At 52.5% G+C, this 23,050-nt stretch overlaps 1 protein-coding gene across 1 annotated transcript; it reads right to left on the bottom strand.

Moving 5' to 3' along the window:
• Window positions 1–4,056: 4,056 nt before the first annotated feature.
• Window positions 4,057–21,691, bottom strand: Hdac11 (histone deacetylase 11). The gene is made up of 10 exons (XM_059256795.1): window positions 21,586–21,691; window positions 20,879–21,027; window positions 19,388–19,488; window positions 13,309–13,425; window positions 12,691–12,733; window positions 10,686–10,762; window positions 9,635–9,697; window positions 8,880–8,976; window positions 6,323–6,501; window positions 4,057–5,641 (listed from the first exon to the last, which is right to left on the bottom strand). Coding segments are annotated over exons 1-10 (1,044 nt in total). The 5' UTR covers window positions 21,588–21,691; the 3' UTR covers window positions 4,057–5,425.
• Window positions 21,692–23,050: the final 1,359 nt, after the last annotated feature.

The raw sequence follows: 23,050 nt of genomic DNA, 5'->3' as shown, positions 1-23,050 counted from the left end.
AATTAAGTTCCACCTTCCAGGTGACTTTAGTTTGAGTTAAGGAGACAAAACCTAACTAGCTTAGAGAGGTTCAGGATCATGAGGATCCTTACCGTGCTGATCCTGGGCCTGACCTTGGATCGCTTCAGCAACACAGCAGCTGGAGTCCTGCCCTCAAGAAATATGGAGTACAGTGGGAAGACAGATAGATACAGTCTATGGCCCAGCATCCAGCACAGGGCCTGGCGTCCAGCAAATCAGGTAGCAGTCACTGAGCTCTGCACTGAGGGAAGTGAAGGCCAGTGATTTACCCTGTCAGTGACCCAGGCCATTGGTGACAGAACTAGTTGTCAGATGCAGTTTTGGCACCTAAGTGGGTTTGTTCACCTGTCAACCTGAGGGCCTGGTACTTACATGACCCCATTTTACAAATGGGGAAACTGAGGCACCAAGTGCTCTCTCTCTCACACCTGCCTGAAGGACAGAGGCAAAGCTTGAGCCTGCTCTCCATCATGCTCACCTGCTTCTGGAGGGGAGCCACCGTCTCAGGACAAGCAGTGTCAACGGTGGTTTCTGGCTGGGGTGGCCAGCGGGGCCTGAGGTGAGGGACATAGGCCAGTGCATTGCCTGTCTGGTCTCCTTCAGCATCAAGCCAAACCTGGGAATGAAGGAGTTAATGCCTACATCGATGGGAGGTGGGGCCAGGGGAACTGAGGCACAAATAGTGATGCCATTTGCCCACAGTAGCTAACAACTGGATTCCAGGCCTAAATCCAGACCATGGTGCCTGAGAAGGCAGCTGCCCCCTGGGCCAGGGGCAGAGACTGCTATAGTCACAAGAGCTTCAGAGAGGTTCCCAGAGGCCAGCCCTTGTCCCCGCAGCTGATATGTAAGTATTGTTAGCTGCCCAGGCCTTACCCAGTCCCCAGGTGAGTATAGAGGTAGAGGTTTCAGCCTGCTCTGCCACCTAGTGCCCAGGCTCCCGACTGACTGAGAAACAACTCTGCCAGTTTCTGCATTGAAAAAGAGGGGAAGTAGTGGCATTGTGCACCTACTCTATGCCAGCTCGCTTTCATTATCTCAACAGTCCTAACTAAAGATGTTCAGAGGTGGGATATAATCTGTCTAGAATCACACTAGAGGTTATGTGTAGAGAGAATTCAAGCCCGGGATGGCCATGCCCCACCCCACCCCTCAGACAGTTCATGGTTCCTCCCTGCTCAGGCCCTAATGACAAGCAGAACCAAGGAAAGTATCCTGATGGTGGCAGAGCCATTTAGCCAGCTGCCTGTGGCCTTAAGAACGCCTGCAGACTTCCCTGAGCCTCAGTTTACAGGCTAGACAGTAGAGCCTCCGAGGTTGTTAGGATGAGCAAAGCTTTGCAGGGTGGCGAGGCTGGGGAAGGTGGCTTTTGGGGTCTCCCACACCCATCATGTCAGGTCCAGCACAGTGCATGTACAGCATAACCCCACCCCTGCCACCCCTAGCCCCACAGGGAGTGGAGTGTAAGAGGGGAAAATCTCAGGAGGTGGGGACCAGAAGAGCACAGAGCCAAGAGGCTCCACAGTGTCTTAGGACGGTATCCACCTCCTAGAGGCCTGTCCAGTTACAGCGCAAAGGCCATCTATGTGCTCCCAAAGCCATGAATACAAGCTCAGGTGATCTCCAGGCCTTCTGGTTCTCTGCACATACCCACCCATGGGTACCTCTTGGTACTACAAAACATCTGGCTGACAGTCAGTTCACCCTTCAGAAAACCTAGTGTGCTTTCCACATGAACCTTTCAGAAGTGGCAACCCCCTGCATTCAGCCCTACAACCCCCACCTCCACCCAGTGCCATCATGGCTGACATTTTCCCAGGTTCTCCATCTGGTCTGGGCCATAGGAGTGCAGCCACCTGCCTCTCTTAGGATGGCTGGTAAGCTGGGAGCTGGTGGGGTCAGAAGACAGTGTATGAGGAGACTACATCTCACCAAGACACGTTTTGCCAGAGAACCAGCTGTGAGAAAAGGCACCATAATAGGGTCAGATGACATGGGTCCATTCCTCTCCCCATGACTGAACTGTGACCATGAATGTGTTACTTTATGTCTGTGTTCTTATCTGAAAAATGGTGCAGAGGAAGCTGGGGATATGGAAGCAGGGTGGTGCATTAATTCCTGTCTTTGAACTCTCTACTAGGGCCTTGTTAGGCTAGACTTAGGGTGCCCTGCTAGGGCCCCTACAGCTGGGCACTGCTGTTCCTACCCCATGGGAAGACAGCTGACTCCAGAGAGGAGATCCCTTCTCCCTGTCTCCAACAGCTTGGTAGCCAGGCAGGCCACTGTGCTGGGATCTGTGGTGATGAGGCTGAGGAGGCCACATCCAGGCAACACATGCTTAGTGCCGGGCTCTGGTTGCCACCTGCATCACCCTCCCAGCTCCACACACACACCCTCCCAGCCCTGCCAGCTAAGGACAAGGGGGGCTGCCAGAGCCAAGGCCCCCACAGCCGGGCCCAGGCCAACAGGACTTTGCAGGTAGTGAGTGAAGCTCTAGTCTACCCAACTCATGGGCACAGAGGACTCCACTTCATCAACTGAGAGGGGGGAAATTCCTCAGGAGAGTACCCAGAGAAGTTACGGAGTCACATCTGGGCATGGCATCTGAGCTGCTGTGAGCAGAGGGTGCCAAGGACTGATGTCTTTCCAGGTTCTCTCTCCAGAGTCCCAGAACCTCCAGCCAGCTTCTGCCCTTGATCACAGCAGCCCACCAGCCTCTGCAAAAGTTGACATGTTCTCCTAGGGTTGTTTCCTTTTTAATCTTTATTTCTATTTCTCTAAACTAGGCTGACTCATCTGTAGCCAAGGATGGCCTAGAACTCACCATCAAGTACAGGCTTACCTTGCTCTGTCAAATAATCCCACTTCAGCCTCCTGAGTGCTGGGATTACAGGTCCAGCTCCAATGATTTCCTATTTTGTTAATTTAGAGACAAGTTCTCCTGTAGCCCAGGCTGACTTCCAAACTTGATTTGTAGCCAAGGATGACCTTGACTGATCTGTCTCCGCTTCTCGAGATCTGAGATTACAGATGTGCAAGACCACCCTGATTTTATGCAATGCTGGGGATGGAGCCCAGGGACTCATGATAGGTACTGTACCAGCTGAGTCACACCCCCAGCCCTCCCCTGGGATAATGTTCAGACAGCAATTTACATGGGGCCCAAATCTGAACACTTGCCTCCAGTGGGCATGATGCTTCTGCTGGTACAAGCTGCTGGGTGCAGCAAAACCTACACGGTGTCTTTCAGAGAGGCATTTGGACAAGTCTTTTTGCAGCCCCCATTACACAAATGAGGAGATAGCTTGCAGACAGCCTGAGGCGAGACTTTGGTTCAAATCATCACTCTTCCACTTCAGGACTTTCATCAAGGAGCTAACTAACCCATCCCTGCCTCCTTTTTTGTACCTATGAAATGGGTACAAATGTAAATCCTGCCACCCTGAACCAATGCCAACCTTTATCCATGTGCTCACACCCTCCTGCCCCCTTTATGTCTCAACACAGTTCTCATCCAGCTGTGCCACTGGGACATGCCTGGTTACTCTGCAAGCTGACACACTTCTGCTTTCTCTGCCTGCTGGGAGGCCCACCCCGGGGACAACACATCCCTGTGTGTTCCAACTGCTTCACAGGTCTGTATGACCCCTCCACCCACTTCCCTGGCTGGGCCCCGCCCACTGTGCAGAGCCACCATCCCAGCCTAGATCTGCCTGCCGGTCATCCCTCACTTTCCCAGATCCCAACCCCAGTGATCTTAACGCCAGAGATGCCACACCTACTCTGACTGGTAAGCAACTCCTGACCTTCACCCCTGCAAAGGATGAGCCTCAAGCTTCCACAGCGGACAGAGCAGGGTTGTAATCCTGCTCATACTCAAAAGACATTCCTCAAACTCCCCACCCTCCTTCTGGGGCCTCAGTTTCCTTATCTGCTAAAATGGGAATTGTGCTATCCGCAGGTCTCCATCAACTGGAAAAAACAAACAAACAAACAAAAAAACAACCCATCTTGGGCAGCTGCCCTGGTCAAATGTCTGGATTGGTGAATTTTGAATCTTTATTCCAGTGGTCCTCTGGAGGCAGGACTGTCTACCTCAGAACACACAGAAACAACCTGGAGCCTGAATGGTATTCTGATGGAAACTCCACAATGACAAACTCTGTCACCATTCCCCAGTGTCCTGGGAGATACCTCCAGTCAGATGCGGAGAGGCCATGGCAGAGGGGTGGACTGTGGGGTCTGGTCCAGGTCAGTGGTTTGGACAATTGGTGACTTTGGCATCCTCCCCACTCCAGCAGAGGGAGTATGAAGGACGCCATGGAGGCTGTGGGAATACTCCACATGGTAATGAACATGAGTCCTGTAGTTGGGGCAGATCCAGGGCAGGAGAAAGCCCAGTTGGCCCACATCCTCCTACCCCTGTGCCTTCGGTTAAGTTGGCAATCACTGGCTAGGGGTGGGTGCTTTCCTGCCTAGGTCATGGAGAGCCCTGGCTGTCCCCTTCAGGGTAAAATGGCCAGAGGGCCACAGACGGAGGTGGAAACCGGCACTTTGGGTAAGGCCAATGGAAACTGTCACCCAGGGTCTGTGCAGCCACCACACTTAAATGTCACATTTGCTGCCTTCCCAGCAGGAAGTCCCAACTAGGGCTGGCTTGGCCACCAGCCTCCACAGGACTCCTACCGGCTGGGCCCCACCTTCCTCTCCTCTCCATCCTGGTCAGCAGCCCCTTAAAAATTCCAGTTTGGAGGGTCACTACTGAGCTAAACATTCCCCCAAACTTGCCCCCAGGCTGAACAGAGTAGATTACTGGCAAAGTGGGAACCTCGGGCATCCTCAATGTCCCACCCCATCACCATAGAGGGGCTTGGGAAAAAACAGGTCTGGACCTTGATTTATTGAGGGGAACCCAAACTGGAGAATCCCAGCTTTCCTTCCTTAGGCCTCCACATCCATACCAGGAACTCCTGCCTGTTGGCTGAGAACCCAGCGCCCCCTGGAGGCTGGTTATGGAACTTTCCTCAGACCCATGGGCACCATCACCCAGAAGGCCCTCTCCAGACTGAAGTGAGGGAATGAACCCACCAGGTCAGGGAGGGCCCATCTTCTGGTTGATCTGGACAGCAGGCTACCATATCTCAGAGGTCCCTCCCTGCAGCTCTCCTTCCTGACTCTTCATGACCTGCCTGTATCCCATAAGGGATCCTCCCTGGGACTCAGCTCTTCCACCCCAAGGCCCAGAGACCCTTGGGCACCTGGTGGAGGAGTGGCCAGCAAGGCTGGCTCCTGCTCTTCCTGCCCCTCCACGCTCACTGGCAGCTGTCTTCACAGCAACAAACACAGGCGGGTGGGCGGGTGGACGGGGTGGGGGACAGGTATGGTAATGTTCTGTGGGTAGCCGTCAGGGCACAGCACAAGGAAGCAGGGGGATGTTTGAGTTCTGTGCCGAGACGCAGGGAAACTCAGGCCCAATGAGCCCCAGGTCATGCAAATTGAGGATGGAGTCGGCGATAATGCGGGCCGTGCGCTTCTGGTACCCACCCGAGGTCACCATCAGGATGGGTATATCGTGGGCTCGGACCAACCGGAAAACCACTTCATCCCGCTTCACAATGCCCTGTGGGAAGACAGCGGGAAGGTGAGCTCAGACAGGCCCGAGTACCATTATAAGTCTAGCCCTGCTCTGAACTGCTGCTTTAGCTCATCGCCTCCAGACATAAGGCTGCCCATCTTTTCTGTTGCTGTCAAAAACCTTAGAGCATGGCTTCCCTGCCCCACAAGAGCCAGGACACACAGCTTGGCAGACAGACAAATGCCCCAAATGGCCCCCAGGGTCAAGATTTCTGGGCTGATGGACACATGTCCTAGGCGGCCTAGGGTCAGTGTTGTGGTTTGAATATGAAATGTCCCCCCACAGGGTCATGTGTTAGAATACTTGCTTCCCAGCTGGTGATGCTGTCTGGGGTGGTTCTAGACCTTTAGTTAGCAGAGCTTGCTGGAGGAAGGATGTCACTGTGGGTAGGTAGGCTTTGACATTTCATAACTGGGCTCCACTTCCTGTTCTTTTTCTCTACTTCCTGTGTGCAGATGAAATGTGGTCTTCTCTGCTTCCTGCTGCTATGCTTTCCCCACCATAATTAACGGTATTCCCTCAGGAACTGTGTGGGAGTCAGAGTGAACCCTTTCTCCTCTAAGCTGCCACATTTATCAGGGCAATCTACTACAGCAACATAAAGTAACTAATGACAGTCGGAATGTGACCTCGGCTATGGGCAGATCCCCCAAGGTTAGGACGTACCGCTGGGCTGATGGACAGCCCCCCAAGGCGGTCCCCCTCCAGGACGTCTGTGCCTGCATTATACACCACCACATCGGGCAGGTGCTCCTGGAGGGACCTCCTCACGTTCCTCTCCACTTTTTCCAGGTATTCCTCATCTTCTGTACCCCACTCCAACTCCACCTTCCGCCTGATGGCCTCTGGGAAAGAGACACAGATAGCTTCAAGTACACGGAGGGGAAAATGAGGCTGAGGATGGGAAAGACGCGGGGACCTGTTGATGCCCACAGCAGGACCGACCCCATCTCAGCCTGGCCTCTCAGTTCACCAAAGCTGAGTGGCAAAGGGGTACCCATGGGAGGGCAGGTGATGAAAGCCGAGACTCTTCAGTCTTGAGGACCTACAGACCTATCCTCAGGCCCTACCAACAATGGACACACCCCCTTCATATTCAAGACCAAATAGTCCAGAGTCAGCTTAGGCAGAACCAGTGGTACAATGGGCATAAATGGCTTTGCCCTGTTTTCATCTTAACTGTCCCCCAAAGGTCCATCTGTTGAAGGCTTGGTTCACAGCCCATGGTACTGCTGATGACTGGACCTTTAAGAGGCTGAGCCAAGTGGAGGAAGGGATGTTACTTGGGAGTGATGTATCAGGACCATGCCTCTTCATGTGTCTCTTTGCCTTCAGCCATCATGAGGTAAAAAGCTTGGTCCTGCCATATGTGTAGCCAAGGTATCCTAGAACATGACAGGCCCAAGGCAACAGGACCAACTGAACCCGGACCAGGACCTTAAAGCCATGGGCCAATGCTAATCTCTGCTCCAAGGCTGCTGCTGACCTTGGCAGTGGTCCCATGGTACTGGCATCTTCAAAATTACATGACATATCCTGTCAGAGAGACAGAAAGCTGACTGAGAGGACATTACCTGCAGAGCGGGAAAGTTGCTGACTTCAAATCAGGTCTCAGAGCCTTTGGGTTATGCATTGAGTCCATTTTTGCTGCTTTTAAGAATATTTTATTCTATTGTAATTACAGGTATAAGGAGGTGCACACATTAGTACAGTGCCTGCAGAGGGCAGAAGAGGGCACTGGATCTCTTGGAGCTGGAATGATAGATGGTTGTGAGCTACCTGATAAGGGAGCTGAAAACTGAACTCAGCCCTTTTTCTAGCCCTCATTTTTGGTACCAGGTCATGGGGGAATTGCTGTGACAGATTTTGGGGAGACTGTAATAACATTTTAACTTTGGACTGGGAAAGACACTGAGTACTCCATGGCTCAGTGTGCCGTTCTGTGGGAGCTTGGAAGACAAGAGTGGTACTGGTTTTGAAGGCATGAAGGGGTCATGGAGAAAAGTTGAGACTTGGCACCATGTGGCAGGATAAGAGACCCCAAAGAGAGGCCAGGAGAGGCTATTGGTGAAGGTGCACCCCAGTCACATTGTAGACTCCAGAATTTTGAAGATCCTCGTACCATGGGATGACCACCGTGGTCGGCAGCAGCTGTGGAGTGCAGAAGGCCTGATCCTGGGACACCAGCTGTGTATACCACAGAGGCTGGAACTGGAGAAGTGGCCTGGGCCCCCTGGAGCCCAGAGGACTGTGGTGGGTCCCAGATGCACTCAGCTTTTTAACACTGTTGAATTTTGGTTTTGTTTTGGTCTGATTATGATTGTGTCATGATTCCTCCCTTTCAGAGTTAAAAAAAAAAAAAGTGTTTAGCTTATTTTGATTTTATAGAAACCCAGTTATCAGCCTGTAGATATTTTAGAGAAACTTTGGAGTTTTAGAGAGACTCAAATTTTGAAATGACTTTGGATAGTTTAGAGAAACTTTGAACGTTGAAGGAGATTTTGGATGTTTTAAAGAAATTAAATTTTTAAAAGTGCTTGACTTTTTAAAGGCTGGAACTTTTAAAAGTTGGAAATTTTTATATTGTGATATTAATATTAACATACTATCCTGGGGACAAATGAGAAAGGAAAGGCTGTAGTTGAATAGTGATGGTGTTTGTGTGTCAAGTTGACAAGGGGTCAATTGTGTTGGCTTGTACTTTGTAGGTGATACCATTCCTGGGCAGGTGGTCCTGGGGTTTAAGAAAAGAAACTGAGCGAGCCAGGAGGAGCAAGCATTCATTCCTCTGTCTTCTGCTTCAGTTCCTGCCTTGGGATTCCTGCCTTGAGTTCCTGCCCTGACCCTCATAATGGACTGACTGTTTCTGTCCCCCAAAATGGACTAAATATAGACTGTTCCTATCCCTCAAGTTGCTTTCGGTCATGGTAACAGAACTCTAACTAAGGCACAAATCTTCTGAGCTAACTTCTGCAATCTTTATGTTTTCTATTGCTCCCCCACCCCCACCCCGTCACCATCTATGCTCATCTCTAACGTGAAGCCCTCGTGTTTATTTCCTGGATAAGTTTTTGTAGTCTTGGGGGTTGAGTGACTGGGGTCTACATGTGCTTGTGGGTACGGTGGGAGCACCCACTTCATGGGAATACTAGAGATAATAAATGGCGTGGCATAGCCCTACCCACCAAGCACGCGCTGGGGACAGAGGTGGGGTGACACTTACCTTTAGCGAAGCGGTCCCCAGGGTAGATGTGGCGGTTGTAAACGTCCATGATGTATACACGCCTATCACCCATGAAGTCTCGCTCATGGCCATTGCCCTGTGAGCAGACACAACTGTCACTGCAGGCACCCGCTCTCAGGAAGGGGGTATCCCCAACCACCACAGGAACTGCCTCCTGCTCTATGTGGCAGGCTAGACCTTGAGGACGTAGTGTCAGCCAGCAGAGCTGGACACACTCCAGACATGACCCAGTATCCTCGTTCAGAACCTGCACCATGTCCAGCCCTGTCTCTCACCCTCTCTGTGAAACAGGGCAGGGTCTGGCCCTGCTACCCTCTTGGCTCTGCAGGGTTATCAGTGGAACTGGGACATAGAGGACAAACTGTAAAGGGCTGTGTATGTGTGTCTTGGTTTACTTAGAGTGGAGTATGGGTCGGAGAGAGCAGGTGGGGGTTTTGAGGACCCTCCTGGTGTAGGAGTGGTCAGCAGGAGGCAGTGAGACCCCTTGGGTTCAAGGACAGGAGCGATGAGGAGGATCTGCCACCCTGGCTGGACTGAGCTGCCAGCAGGGAGACAGACCCTGAGTCTGCACCTTGAGCGAAGCAGACGACGCTGGCTGAAGCATACTTCAGCCATTTCCAGGAGGAGAGTATCCACAGTATGGGGCTGGGTGACAGACAGAGGCTGCCAGGGACACTGGAGGGGACTCTCACCACAGGGAAGTGCTGGGGCCTGGGCTCCTGCAGCGTGCTCACCTGATGGGCATCAAGATCAATGATGGTGGCTCTGCAGATGCCTTCCACCCGTTCAAACAGGAACTGACAGGGAGAGAAGGCGTGTGAGGCTCGGACAGGCCAGAGGACCCGGCCCTTTAGGACTATGGGGTTGAGGGGTCAGGAGGACAGTGGGCAAGATAACGCTTTCCCAGGAGTGCTGGGGTGAGGGAAGATGGTGTGTGTGTGTGTGTGTGTGTGTGTGTGTGTGTGTGTGTGTGTGTGTCAGAGAGGTAGAGGTTGGTCAGGAAAGGCTCTGGGGGCAGGCAGTACACTATGACCTGAAAGTTGAGGGATCAGGTCCCCGATTCTCCAGGGAATGTGAGGGTTGACAGATGAGCCCCACAGTCTTGGAATTTAACTCTCCAAACTTTGCCTTATTTTATAAAACTAAATGCTGATGCCTCTTCCTCCTTGAGGAGACCTTCCCCTCTCTCCCTCCTATGCCCTGTTCTAACAGCCAGCCAGGCCTACTGACAGCCCATCTACATGCCTGTGAGAGCAGAGACCCCATTAGCCTGGCACCCAGCATGAGACTGGGCAGAGAACACATGGGGAAGGAGGAGGGCTTCCACAGAATCTTCAGGCAAGTTCCCTTCACTCAGTTTCCTCATTTGTAATGCTCAAGGGTTCAGTGTGCAGGGGTGCGGGGTGGCGTGGGGGTGGGGGTGGGGGTCTGGTTAGGATATGAAATCAGCAGCAGCGAGCTCTGTAGTCTCCTTGCCCCCCTCTTCCCCCTCTTCTCCCTCCCTCCTGCAGCCACACCCTTCTTCCTGTCCTCAGTCCTGAAACCTGCCTGTCCCTTCTCCCACACCCACTCCCAGCAGAGGCTCCCTCCTGCCTCAGACAGGCCTTCTAGTGGCCGGAATGTGCCAGATCCAGCTTGAGTCCCCGCCAAGAAGAGCAGCTAGGGAAGTCCTTCTCCACTGTGAGGAAGCCTCTCCCCGTTGTGAGCCCACTTCCCTTCCCTGGAATGTGTGATGAGCTAACACGGGAGGGCTTCAGAAGTCAGGTACCGCAGGTTCAGACACACCTTGATAGCTAGTGTAATGTCTGCATAGGCACAGAAGCCTCCGCCACGGTCACTAGAGCAGTGGTGGAAGCCGCCACCTGCAGAAAGGCAGATGATGGTAACGGTCAGAGCCAGGTTCAGGTGCCTTCTGATCCCTACCATCCCCACAGCCCCTTCCTCTTGGATTCCAGATCGGCCAAGTGAGCAGAACACCTGGGCATGTCACCCAGGCCAAGAGGTTGCTCCATGCCATAGCCACCACACCCCACAGAAAAGGCCCCTCCCAGGGAGACCCAGCCATGTCAGCCAGCTGAGCTGCCCTTGGGCTCCCACACCAGGAAGAGGCAGCACCAGCAGGCTTGCCGTGGACCCCAGAAGTGGACAGAGATGACTGGGAAGGATGCCTTCTGCTGGCCACAGCTGTCCATGCCACCCCCAACCTGAGACACAGTCTGGGGGTCCTTTTTGATTTGGACTGGAGAAATGCTGTTGCCAGTTTTCTGCTAGAATGGCTAGTAAGCTGTTACTGCCCCTTTATCTCTGGAGACTTGGGGTTGTAGGAACCTTCTGAAATGGAGACCCACAACTACCCCCACCCCCAGCAGTGTAAGGTTGGGGCCATGCAGATGAAGGACTTGCCTCCCACACACACACACCGGGGACTCCTAACAGGGCACTCGGCTTTTCCAAAGCCTCTCTCGAGCCCAGAAGAGAGCTCCATCTCACCAGTACCTTTTGCAGATGAGCGGCCTCAGGCACAGAGAGGGTCAACAACTTGCCCAGAGAACACAACTAGCAAACGGCAGCGCCATCAGTGAAAGCCAGGCTTAATCAGGACCCAGATGCTCAACTTTAACCACTGTAGAAGTGGTCCTTCATGAACTGGGAAACCACGTTACAGACACGCAGGGCATGCATCACCCGTGTGTTTGTGCAACGGGGTATCCTAACATCACGGCTATGCCAGATCTAATGCTGGGTACCCGTCAAGGCAGGCAGGAAAACCATGGCCCTCAGCCATGCAAAATTCCAAAAGGGCTCAGAGCCTGCTACAGACCCTGTACAAGCCGGCACCTTCTCACCATGTTCAATTCCTCACAAGACAACGGTGCAGCAGCCAAGGAAAGGCTGCTGGGGGAAAGGTTCTTCAACTGTGACCACAGATGTGCAAGGGCCACACAGAGCCCAGGGAGCTGGGGAGCACCAGCCTCCGGGACCCCTGTGGTGGCACTGAGCCTGGGACCATCCACTCACCACATGACTAAGCCCTGTCCACTGGCCTAGACCCCACAAGGATGGAGTCTTTCAGGAACGCCACCTGGAGGCAACTAATTCCACACAGACATGCTCAGAGGACCTGCCCAGGGGCCTTCCTAAGGGATGGCTCAGGCTCTCTGGGTGGGAAAGGACTCCCTGCCATTGGAAATATGTAAATGTTGGGCAGGGGCATTCTCAGGACAAATATCCCACAGCAGACAGAAACTGGGAGGGGCTTCACAAGAACAAAAAGGGCTGAATACTGCTGTGGGATGTTCTGTATGTCACATGTGTTGCTGATTAGTCAATAAATAAAACACTGATTGGCCATTGGCTAGGCAGGAAGTATAGGTGGGACAAGGAGGAGAATAAAGCTGGGAAGTGCAAGGCTGAGTCAGAGAGACACTGCCAGCCGCCATGATGACAAACAGCATGTGAAGATGCCGGTAAGCCACGAGCTACGTGGCAAGTTATAGATTTATAGAAATGGATTAATTTAAGCTGTAAGAACAGTTAGCAAGAAGCCTGCCACGGCCATACAGTTTGTAACCAATATAAGTCTCTGTGTTTACTTGGTCCAGTTTGAGCGGCTGTGGGACTGGCAGGTGAGAGAGATTTGTCCTGAGGTGGGCCAGGCAGGAAAACTCTAGCTACAGAATACTCACCCCCAGGCTCCTGAACTGGCTCTGAGGGCTTTCCCATCCCTCTGTCCCCACCCCATTTCCAGCTCCACCAGGCTAGCCGGTCATTCTGAAGCCCCAGCACTCACCAACATTGATGGCCCAGCCTCGTTCCACAGCCAGCTTCCCCGCCTTTGGAGACAAGCAGAGGGTAGAGTTTAGGCCTCACCCTGCAGCAAGCATGCCTTCACTCCCTCAGTATGTAAGCTCTGGGGCAGGAATAGGCCACAGGTGGAATCAGGTGATACCCACCCCATCTGTCAACAGACCAGCAGCCAACTTTATCTGGCCAACAGGGGAAAAGAACCAGACTGCCAGCATGTGGAAGAGTTCGGGGTGTCCCTCCTGGTTTTACCAGGAAAACACTAGAAATAACAAGTGAAGTCAGCTGAGGGTTCCCCTGTGGCTTTGGGAATGGAAACGAGACAGTCTGCTTGCGGCATAGGCTGGTGGCTGAAATCCTGCAGGCACTCAGGATGAGTAGCAATACAAAACATGGCAGTGTCAGAGGGCAATGACCGTGGCTGGGATAGACCTCATTCGGAGACAGAGTCCCTCAACTAGCTCTCCAGCCGTGACTAGGGCTACTATGGAACATACTTTTGTTGGGTTATAAACACAGTAACTCAAATTGTTATTAGGTGGGGTAAGACTCTACAAGGCAGAGTGGGGCGGGGGTCAGGAGCGGCACACCCCACCCAGCCTACCATGATGGTGCCTCCGGTCTGGGTCCGCAGGGGCCTCAGCACCTTCCTCTGCACAAGGAAGTTGGGGAGAAAGATGACCGGGGGTATCTCAGTGATGGTAGCCACCACGAAGGACCACTGTGGAAAGAGACAGGGATGCTAAACTTGGTGCCAGGCCCAGGCATGGTGGCTCCCTGCTCTGCATACTCTTTGTTGGGGAGTGACAGCTGTGAACCACCTCTTACTCCCGGCTTTGAGCTTGGGCACAGTGAAGTCGATGTCGGTGTTCTGAGGCACTCTGCTGCCCTCTTGTGTCCAGAAAAAGAATTGCAGGTTGCTCTAAGGCTAAGCCTGCATATGGCTCCTCAGCTTCCCACTACCCAGTAAGTACCAGGAGGGCCTTGGCTCTGGTGCCCAGTGCCAGTTAGCACTTCCTAAGTACTTAGGGCCTGTGAGACACCCAGATGGGCTTGGAGTCCTGTCTTGTGCTGGGACACGTGTAGCCATGGCTAACAAGCCAGCAGGTGCAATGATTCATCTTCATGGGAAGGAGAGGGCCTTGTGGAGAAGGCAACATCTACAAAACATAAACAGTGAACAAGAGTCCCTAGATGCAGGCATTAGGCCAAAGAGGCAATTTAGGGCAAAGAAATTGAGTCCAGGAATGACAGAAGCTGGGTATGGCAGGACAGGGCAGATAAGCTTCTCCAGTTGTTCAGAACACACTCTCACAGCTTACTGTCAGAGACACAGAGAAGCAAAAACCAGAACTAAAAACTAAATTCATAGGGACCCCCTGAGCTCCATACCCAGCTGATGGGAGATACTTTGTTACTTTCCTGAACTTCTAAGCAGGCGACTCCAATCCTTTCTGCTGGGCATTGCAGAAGCCTGATTTGATGTGTCTAATGCGCTCTGCCGCTCTTTGTTCCTTTATTTTTGTTAGAGACTTGATCTTTCTACATATCCCTGGATGTCCAGGTACTATGTAGACCAGGCTAGCCTCCAACTCAAAGAGATCCACCTGCCTTTGCCTCCTGAATGCTTCGATTAAAGGCATGTGCTATTACGCCCTGCTTGGTATTATTACTATTATTATTTTATAGACAGTTGTTCATTGCTTTCCCCAGGGGACTGCTTCTTGGCCAAGATCCACTGGGACTCCAGGCCCATGTGTAAATGGTCATGTTTACATGGAACCTGAGCACATCCTCATGCATAAATCATGCCTAGATTGTCTATGACACAGGCTGTGCTACCACTCTGAGAGAAGTTTATGCCACAGTTTAGGAAGTAACACAAGAAATTTGTATGTTAAGATAGATGCAATATTCTTTTTAGAATATTCTCCTTCTGTGGATGGTTGAAACTGAGAACAAAGGACTCAAATATATGGACTCCTGCCTATAAGTATGAGTAAATTTTGAGCTAAAGGTAGTGTGGTAGTACATGGCCACCATCGGGATGTGGAGGCAGAATAAGTAGTAGTCCAAGGCCAACCTTGGCTACACAAGACCCTGTCTCAAAGAAACAAAGCAAAAATATCTCCATTTAAGTAGAATTCATGCCTCAGTTACTTCAGGCATGTTTCAAATGCTGGCCAGCCACTGTGGCCAGTGGTTGGATGGAGCAGATCTAGGACATGCCCATCATGATAGCTTTATCAGGCAGGACTGCTCTGGAAAAAAAAAAAAAAAAACTGTAGGTGGCCGAATAAAACATTGGTGCAGGGGTGAGGTGACCTGTAGCTCTAGAGGAAGAGGGAGAGAAAGGGGCTTGGCAGAGTGGGCTGTGGGCCAGGGAGACGGTAGTTATAGTAATGGGAGTGAATGGATGGGGGCTCACAGTAACACTGACACAGGGCAGGGTGAGCAGCAGAAGACAGAGCCACTGAGAAGGCACTGGTGTGGAGGGGACAGATACGATGGTCTGGGATGTGCAGCAGGCTAACCAGGGGACAGCCTGGATTTTTTAAGCAGAACCCACCCAGACTGCCTTGTGACAAACTCCGTGAGGGCAAGGGCTTAGGGATGGTCAGGCTGGATGCAGGGCCAGGACAGGGCTCTGAAGCCACGCTGGGCTCTGTCTCAGCTATATGGTTTGGGATGCAGTTCTTTCCCTCTGTGCATGTCTGTCTCCTTATCTGCAAAGCAGGGCCTGGAATGAGGGTGTCACTTTGGAGCCCTGCTGCAGAGGCCTGTTCTCACCTCTATAAAACAGTGTCCTGGCTGCCCAGAGGCTACCCTAGAGCTGCACACCACTGCCAGCACATCTGTGTCAATACCCAAGGCTACATGACATCTGTGTCTATCCCCTTCAGAAGGAAACTAGTACCATCAATCTCAGATCTAAACTAAAACTGCCAGGCCTGGGGGCCCATGCCTGTAAATCTTGCTGCTCAGGAGGCCAAGCTTGAAGATCATTAGCTCAGACTAACCTTGTCTCAAAATTAAAAGGTCTTTTTTTTTTTAAGAGGGGGAGATTGATGTGGCTTAGTAATTAGGTACTTGCCAAGGTTTGCTCTTCAGTATGGAGAAAAGAAAATTAAATAACTATAAAAGACCAAAAAAAAAAAAGTAAACTCCCAGGGACCTCTGGGTCCTGTTACTTTTCTTCCGCTGCCAATCAGGTCAATCCAATGCCTTGTGCTGGGGCTGTAGACTCCTGATTCGATGTCCTCTTGAGCTCTCTCTGCTGCTTCTGCTATTTTTACTTATTGGTTATTTTACTTATTATTATTTATTGGTTATTTTACTTTTGCTCGCTATAAACTCATTCACTCCAAACTCATATGGCTATGCTAGACCTTTTCTTGGTACAGAACTGGAGTATACCCCGAATAACTGAGACTGGATATTCAAGTAAATATGTACGGGTATATCCATAGCAACACTGCTGACGATCGCCAGAATGGAGAAATAACTCACATGTGCATAAGCCAATGGATGGGCAAACAAGATGTGATACACACATGGTAGAATATTATACATCCAGGAAGAGGAATGTGTAGGGGGTGGTGCGTGGCTTTGTGACAAGGCCCTTGCCTTGCATACTCTGAATCCCAGCAACTGGGGAGGAGAATGCATGATACCTGCTCAGTGTGATGTACAGTGAGGCAAGCCAGACACCAAAGCTCACACACTGTTTGATTCCATCTGTACAAAGTCAGGTACAAAGCACCTAAGTCTGCGGAAGCACGCTAGAGATGGGCAGTGACCGGGCAGGGGGCAGGGAGTACCAGGGAGCAAGTGCTCTGCAGGATCAGGGTTTCCTTTCAGGGTGAGGGGAACAGTTGTGGATCATGACATCACACGGTGGATGATGGAAATGCTGCTTTAAGACAGTAGCTTGTGTCATACGTGACTAACCACATTTTTATTTCTTTAAAGAAAAGGAGAGATGGGCCTCTTGGGCAAGAACTGACAAAGTCAAAGATCCAGGCTCCCATCCCCCATAGCCTCTCCCATCTTCTGCCCTCCAGGTGCCTGAGGTCAGTGTCCTTCCCTCCACAGTGCTTTGCACTTGTGGCTCCTGCTTAGACTACCCGTCCCTCACTCCAGGCCTGCGGGCCTCACTGTCCTCACACTCTACCTTGCTGTCCCCCTTTCTGTGGACACTTGGCACCTGTTCGGCTAGTTATGTTCCTTCTCTGCTCTCCATTGGAGAGGGACTTGGTCTCTGGTTCCATCCCTTCCCTGCAGGACCCAGAACAGTACGCACGCTGGTCATGAACTTGCTGACAGGGCTCAGGGACAGACATCAGGATCTTTCCAGCTCTGACCTGCTGGTAGGGGCAAGGCCCTAGAGTTCACAGCAAGCAAAGGAACAGTGCTGATGCTGCCCAGATGCCACCCTGACTGGGCCCAGCTCTAGGCTGTACACACAGGTGGTGCCCTGCACCAACGCGATCTTTCCCTTTTGGTGCCCTGCTTATTGGGATGGAAGGCTACAGCAGTGCAGGACCAGGGATGAAGCCCAGGACAGGTCTGTGGACAGAGCAGAGGAGGCTGGGGAGAAGGTGCATGGTACACAGCACCCACAGACAGACCCAATAACAACCCTGGGAACCCTGAAGGGACCTGCCAGACATCGGACACCGCTTGGGATGTCTGTCCACAGCAGAGGAAAGGGACAGACGATGCAGACATGGGGTGGGAGAGCTGTGGCACCAGACAATGGGTCTCACTTGAGTGTGAACAGCACCTCACGTATCACTCCCCCACCGCAAACCTGTTCACAGTACTCAGGACAAAATTCATGTTTCCTCCTCATCTAGCCAGACCCAATGTAGTCTGGTGCTGGCTAGCCAGGCCACACAAGACCTGGTGTATTAGAAAAGTTATGTTTCTCCCTTTTTTCTGGCTACCAGGGAGCTGTGAGCCAAATGTTACTTCATCGTCATCTTGGTGAACCCCTATGTTATGTTGATAAAGCTGTGTGTCCCCACCACCACCACCTCGCCCCATCCCCGGTCTTATTTTCTATTTGGGACTCACAGACTACCCTGCTTCCAGATTTTTGGGACAAAGACCAAGCAGGCAGCCTGCCTTGTAAGTTTCCCTGAAGGTTTTATAAATGGGTGGGATCCTGGTGACTATCCCCCCAGCCCCAAGCCTGATCCCAGCTGCACTCTTGGTCTCTTCCTGTCCAAACTCAGAGCATCTAACCCTGCCTTCCCCTCCTCCTTTGTACTCCTGGCCAGGCTCCTGGGCTGCGGACTAACCATGCATGTCTGGGCCCCAGGAAACCAGGGCAGCCAGGCACTGGGCTTCCGGCCAATGCCTCACACCTCTCTCCTGGGAGACAGGGTGCAGCCTCTTCCTGGCAATCTTTCATGAGCTCACACTGCCATGGCCCATCTAGAATTCTCACAACTCAGGACACAGCTGGAGGGGAAAGAGCCCAGCAGCTGGGACCCTGGTCCTGAACAGTGCCTGCAAGGGTCTTCCCACGCTTAACCAGCTCCCCCTAGGTATGGCCTTGAGCCGGTACAGCCTACTTCCGAGCCAAGGTCTTTCCAGACAGAGTGAAGGGGCCTGTTGACTTCTGCCATCTGCGGAGTCCTGAGTCCAAGATGACTCTGACAGGAAGCTTGGGGGCCAGGCCTCCCACATTCTGAGGCAGAGAATCAATGGCACCCTGATGCAGCTCCAGCCAGGGCAGGCTGGCAGCCATGGATTCTGACCCAGGCTCCCACGCCAACCAGCCACATAAAAGATGTACTAAAGACCTCAGCTCCCAATTGGAGCTTGCAGCCTCCTGTACAAAGAGGCCACAGGCAAACAGTGGTAGTCCAGTGTGGCTTGCAGTGAGGACTTAAAAATCTTACAGTTAGCACATTCAAAATCAAAGTAGGGGGCTGGGATATGGCTGAGTGATAGGGTGCTTGTTTAACATGCATGAGGCCCTCAGTTCAATCTTAACAATCATAAAAAAAAAATAAAAACCAACCCTCCCCAAAAAGCCCCAAGCAAAAAAATAGAAAAAGAAAGAAATCTGAGAATATCATTTAATAATCAGCATCTGGCTTCTCTTGGCAAAGCGGGCACTGTAGTCATGCTGGGTCCAACCGTGTGGCAACCTACCACAAGTCCCTCGTGGGAGAGAAAGGTCTTCTGCAATTCACCCCAGACACCCCCATCCCCCCCCCCCAGGTCTTCATGTTCCCTGCTGGACCCTGGGGGAGTTTCAAACCCAGTTTTAGCCCAAGAGTTTTTATTTACAACAAGTCCTTAGAATTAGCATCTCGGCCCACTCAAAAAAACAGGCCAGAGTGAAGCGGCCTTAGTGGACAGGACAAGGGCTGGTGTCCCCTTCCCACTAAAGTGATGATCCCAGCAGGGGCCTCTGAGGCCTGTCCAGAGCACAGGCTGAAAGTCTCTGTCCACAACCTCTAAGAGGGTTCTGTCTGCATAGCCCTGCTTTCACACACCGGAAGATGGGGAGCTAACTACCCACAGAGATGTCTTCTTATAGCCCTTCCTGATCTTAAGCCCTGGAGACTCCTGTGCTAGGGACAGGAGGAGGTACCCCTAAGGCTGAGCCTCCCCCACCCCCAGCCACTGCACCTGGCCACCGCCCACCAACCCCTGTACTGTACCTTCAGCTCGTTGAGATAACGCCTTGTGTGTACCACCAGCAGGTCCTCCTCCGAGGCCTCCCGCGCCTCCACCAGCATGCCATCCGACAGCAGCTTCTCTTCTGGAACCACAGAGCAAGCCCCTGCTTCCTTTCCGCTGACCCTCAGGCCAGGCATAGCCCCCCCCCAAACCCCAGACCCTCCCCGGGCTGCAGGCTGGCCTCTGGCAGCCCCTCAGCACACAGTGAACTTGTGGGTATTCCAGGTAGAAAAGCAACCTCTTTCTCAACAGGTGGCGCAGGACAGCATGGCCTCTCCTCAACCTCTGCCCGAGCCTTGCTCATCCTCCTTGCTAACAACCAAAGGAGAGTAGCACAAGCCAGAGTCTAACAACTGCTGTGCTCAGAGCACTGCCTTCCTGCAGGAACCTTCTATTTATGGCAAACGAAACTGCCTTTTCCCACATTGATGACATGGGTTTCCTTCTAAAACAAATTTAAGTTAAAAAAAAAAAAAGTCCCAAGGCTCAGTCATTTAAAAATATGCAGTAAACACAGGAGTAAGTGGTACAGGGGACATCAGGGTGTCCAAGTGGCTTACAGATGTCTAGTTTCACTTCATTTTGCAAAAGAAACTGAGGCTGAGAGAAGGCACTGCCCTCAGAGTACTGTGAGACTGGGCCATGAGGCTCTGGGTTCTAGAGAAATCAGAATCTAGTTCTAGTTTCCATGAGTCATGCTCAGAAACCAACCAGTCCCATCCACTTCTACAGGCAGACCCAGGCAGGTGCTCCCAGGACCTCTGACACTTGGCCGACTCAGCCAGCTCCCTTCCTGCCAGGGCCTCCAAAGAGCCTGCCCTGTGGTCCTGCCTCCCATCCTTCCTCATCCTCAGAGGAACAGGAGTAAAAGGGGCTGGCTGTTCGCTCCCAACTGAGGGAGATGAGGGACCCTTGTGCTGAGCCACTGGGAGAGACAGGAGCCCGGGGGCAGAGAGAGCACCAGCAGGAAACCATTTGTACAGGCAACAGATGTGCAAGGCTAGCGTCCCAGGCTCACACCAACACCACACATCATCTGCGTGCTTTCTACTCCATGTTTTCCTTTGGATGTTCAGGCTGGTACCTACAGCAGAGGGGAAAGCTGTACCACTTGCCATAGATAGAAGGTCACCAGAGGAACAAAAACAAACCCAACAGAAAGAGCTGTATTATTAATGTCTAATTTGGTACTATTTTCTGCACAATGCAGAGCCGGAAGCCTGCTCTAGATTTTTAGGAAGGGAGATGGGGACTAGGTTTAACTGGAGGGAATATGAGACAGGGCCTGTTGTGCTTAGCAGCCTGCCTGGAAAGACCCTTTAACAGCAGGACAGAAGGCAGTCTGGGGCTGAATTCAGATAAGGGTGGGATGGATGCAGTGGTGGAGGAGGCAGATGCAGGTCTAAGAGGATGATGAGGCTGGGGAGAAGAAATGGAGGCAGATCCAAATCTGGGGTGGGGGGCTTTCTTACCTTTCAGGAAGTTGATCACCTTGCCCCATTTTCCAGCATCAAAGGGGTGCAGCTTCTCCAGTCCCATGAAGGTGATGTTGTAACGTGGCGAGTACACGATGGGCCAGCGTTTCTCTGGTACATGCTGGTACAGCTGTGTTGCGTGCGGCCTTCGATGTGCAGAGAGACAGACGCAGATATGGAGGGCAGCCTCCTTGTGGAAAGCAGTCTCCCCCTCCCCATTCACACCAGGAGGTCACTTAACACCAACAAAAATGAAAACAGCTCCTTCCTGAGCCCTGGCTGGCTTTGCTTAAACCCGCATCCAACACCTTCCTCACAGCAGCTCTGGGGACCAGGTGTGCCCAAGGTCACATGCCAGTGCCAGGTGTATTCAGTAGTGCTGGCGCCAAGGCCCAAGGCCTGCACGGGGGAAGGCGGGGTGACGGGGGTGGGGTGGCGGGGTGGAATGTGGTTGTCTCACGAGCCAGCTCACGCATCTGCGAAGCTGGGAACAAATTACGCTGGGGGGGTGGGGGGGGGGGTTGTAGCTCGCGATTGCAGGAGGCTGTGCCCTCGTCGCAGCCCTGCAGCCCACCGCGGTGCCCTGGGGAGGGGAGAGCCACAGTTCGCCCTCCCGGTTTCCCAGCCTGCCCCACCTGTCCCGCTGTGCCCACGGGGACCCCCAACACCCAGGCTTGGCCCCATGAGCGACCCCGCACACTCACATCCCGCAGCCGGCCCTGCCTGCTCTGGCCGCCACTCCGCACCGGGAGGGGTGGGAGGGGTGCAAGGGGCGGGGCCGGCGCAGAACACGCCTCCGTGGCGCTTGGAGCTGGGGGTGGAGCCTTGGCCTGCAGCTGCGTCACAGACAACCGGACCCGCGCCGGCCAAGAAGAGGCATCCAATGGAGTCCCGCCTGGGAGGTGTGGTCAAGCGCAGCTCCGCCCGCATTCCCAGGGTGGAAATAAGCAGACACTAGCTTAGGTGGTGTTACTATGGGCTTCTCTGTGCCATTCGCGCTTCTGGCCTCAGTTGTGGAGGTGGTGGGTCTGTTCTGGTCCTATCATCCCCGATATATATTCCTTCCTGGGGTGCAGCCCTCCGCTCCTGTACCATCTGTGGCTTCTTCACCATGGTATAAGCACTCCCCACTTGTCATAACATTCCTTGAACTATAGTTTCCCTGTCTGTAGAGCAGCCCTGGTGATCATGTCCTTAGAGTACAGTTGTATATATTTGAACATTTCTCCTGTCTCCATTTCCCCTACATTCTGACCCTGGAAGCTGACTGACAGCTGGGGGTGTCTGTGTGGCTGGAACTTGGGAGGAAGCCTCAACAATAGAGCCCAGAAGCAAAGACAGTGAGCCTCTGTTGGCCCAGCTGTCTCCATCAACCAAACAGAGGCAGCTGACCAGAGGGCTGCCAGGAGCTAGCATGGCAGCTGGGAGCCCAGGGCCTCCAGGGTCACGTGAAGGGAACCAGCAACATTTTCTGTTTTTTAGGGGGTGGGGGCAGCGTGACAGTGTGATGTGTAGATCAAAAAACAGCTCTGTGCAGACAATTTTCTTCCTCCACCTTTGTGGGGGTTCCAGGGATTGAACTCAGGTCCTCTGGCCTGGGCACCAAAAGCATCTATTTGCCAGCTGAGTCCTATCATGGGCTGACAGTTTTGAAGAGTGCTTTTGATGAGTCTACCATTAGATAATTTTCAGAAAATATGACATAGATTGTGAAAGATACTGAGACAGATGTCCTTGGGAGTGTGACCTCATTCAAGAGTCACTGCACCAGCCATCGGTATTAGGGTGGGGCCTGAGGAGACAGAGCCTTTGGCTCAGGGGACAAAGGCAATTTCTTGTTCTTAGAGGTTTGGGGAGTTTCCATACCATGTGACCTAGCCTATGTGCTAGGAGTTATAGAGCCTGAACCATAGTAGATAAGTCAGTGAAGTTATAATTCAAAGTTGCTTTAGGCTTGTGCAGGAAGAGGGAACGGTGTTTGATTATCACAAACCAAGAGGGGAGTCTTCTTTATCTTTTTGTTATCATGAGGCTCGAGCCCGTATTAAACCCAGACTGGGCATCTGCCAGCATCCTGGCCTAGGGAAGTTGAATCAGTTCTCTGGGCTTTCACTGCTGAATCTAGAGAGGAAGGCAGTGGTCCTGTCTACCTTCTGGAGAGGCCGAGAG

Source organism: Peromyscus eremicus, chromosome 3, assembly GCF_949786415.1.
Source record: "Peromyscus eremicus chromosome 3, PerEre_H2_v1, whole genome shotgun sequence".
NCBI lineage: Eukaryota > Metazoa > Chordata > Mammalia > Rodentia > Cricetidae > Peromyscus > Peromyscus eremicus.
This window is presented reverse-complemented; position numbering and strand designations above follow the sequence as displayed.

Bases quoted from the DNA above. Each gene is read 5' to 3' on its own strand.
- Hdac11 (XM_059256795.1), bottom strand. The intron at 19,489-20,878 runs GTAAGAAAGCCC...CTGTGGTTCCAG, and splicing joins GGTGATCAACTTCCTGAAAG to AAGAGAAGCTGCTGTCGGAT. The intron at 8,977-9,634 runs GTGAGCACGCTG...GTCTGCTCACAG, and splicing joins TTGATCTTGATGCCCATCAG to GGCAATGGCCATGAGCGAGA.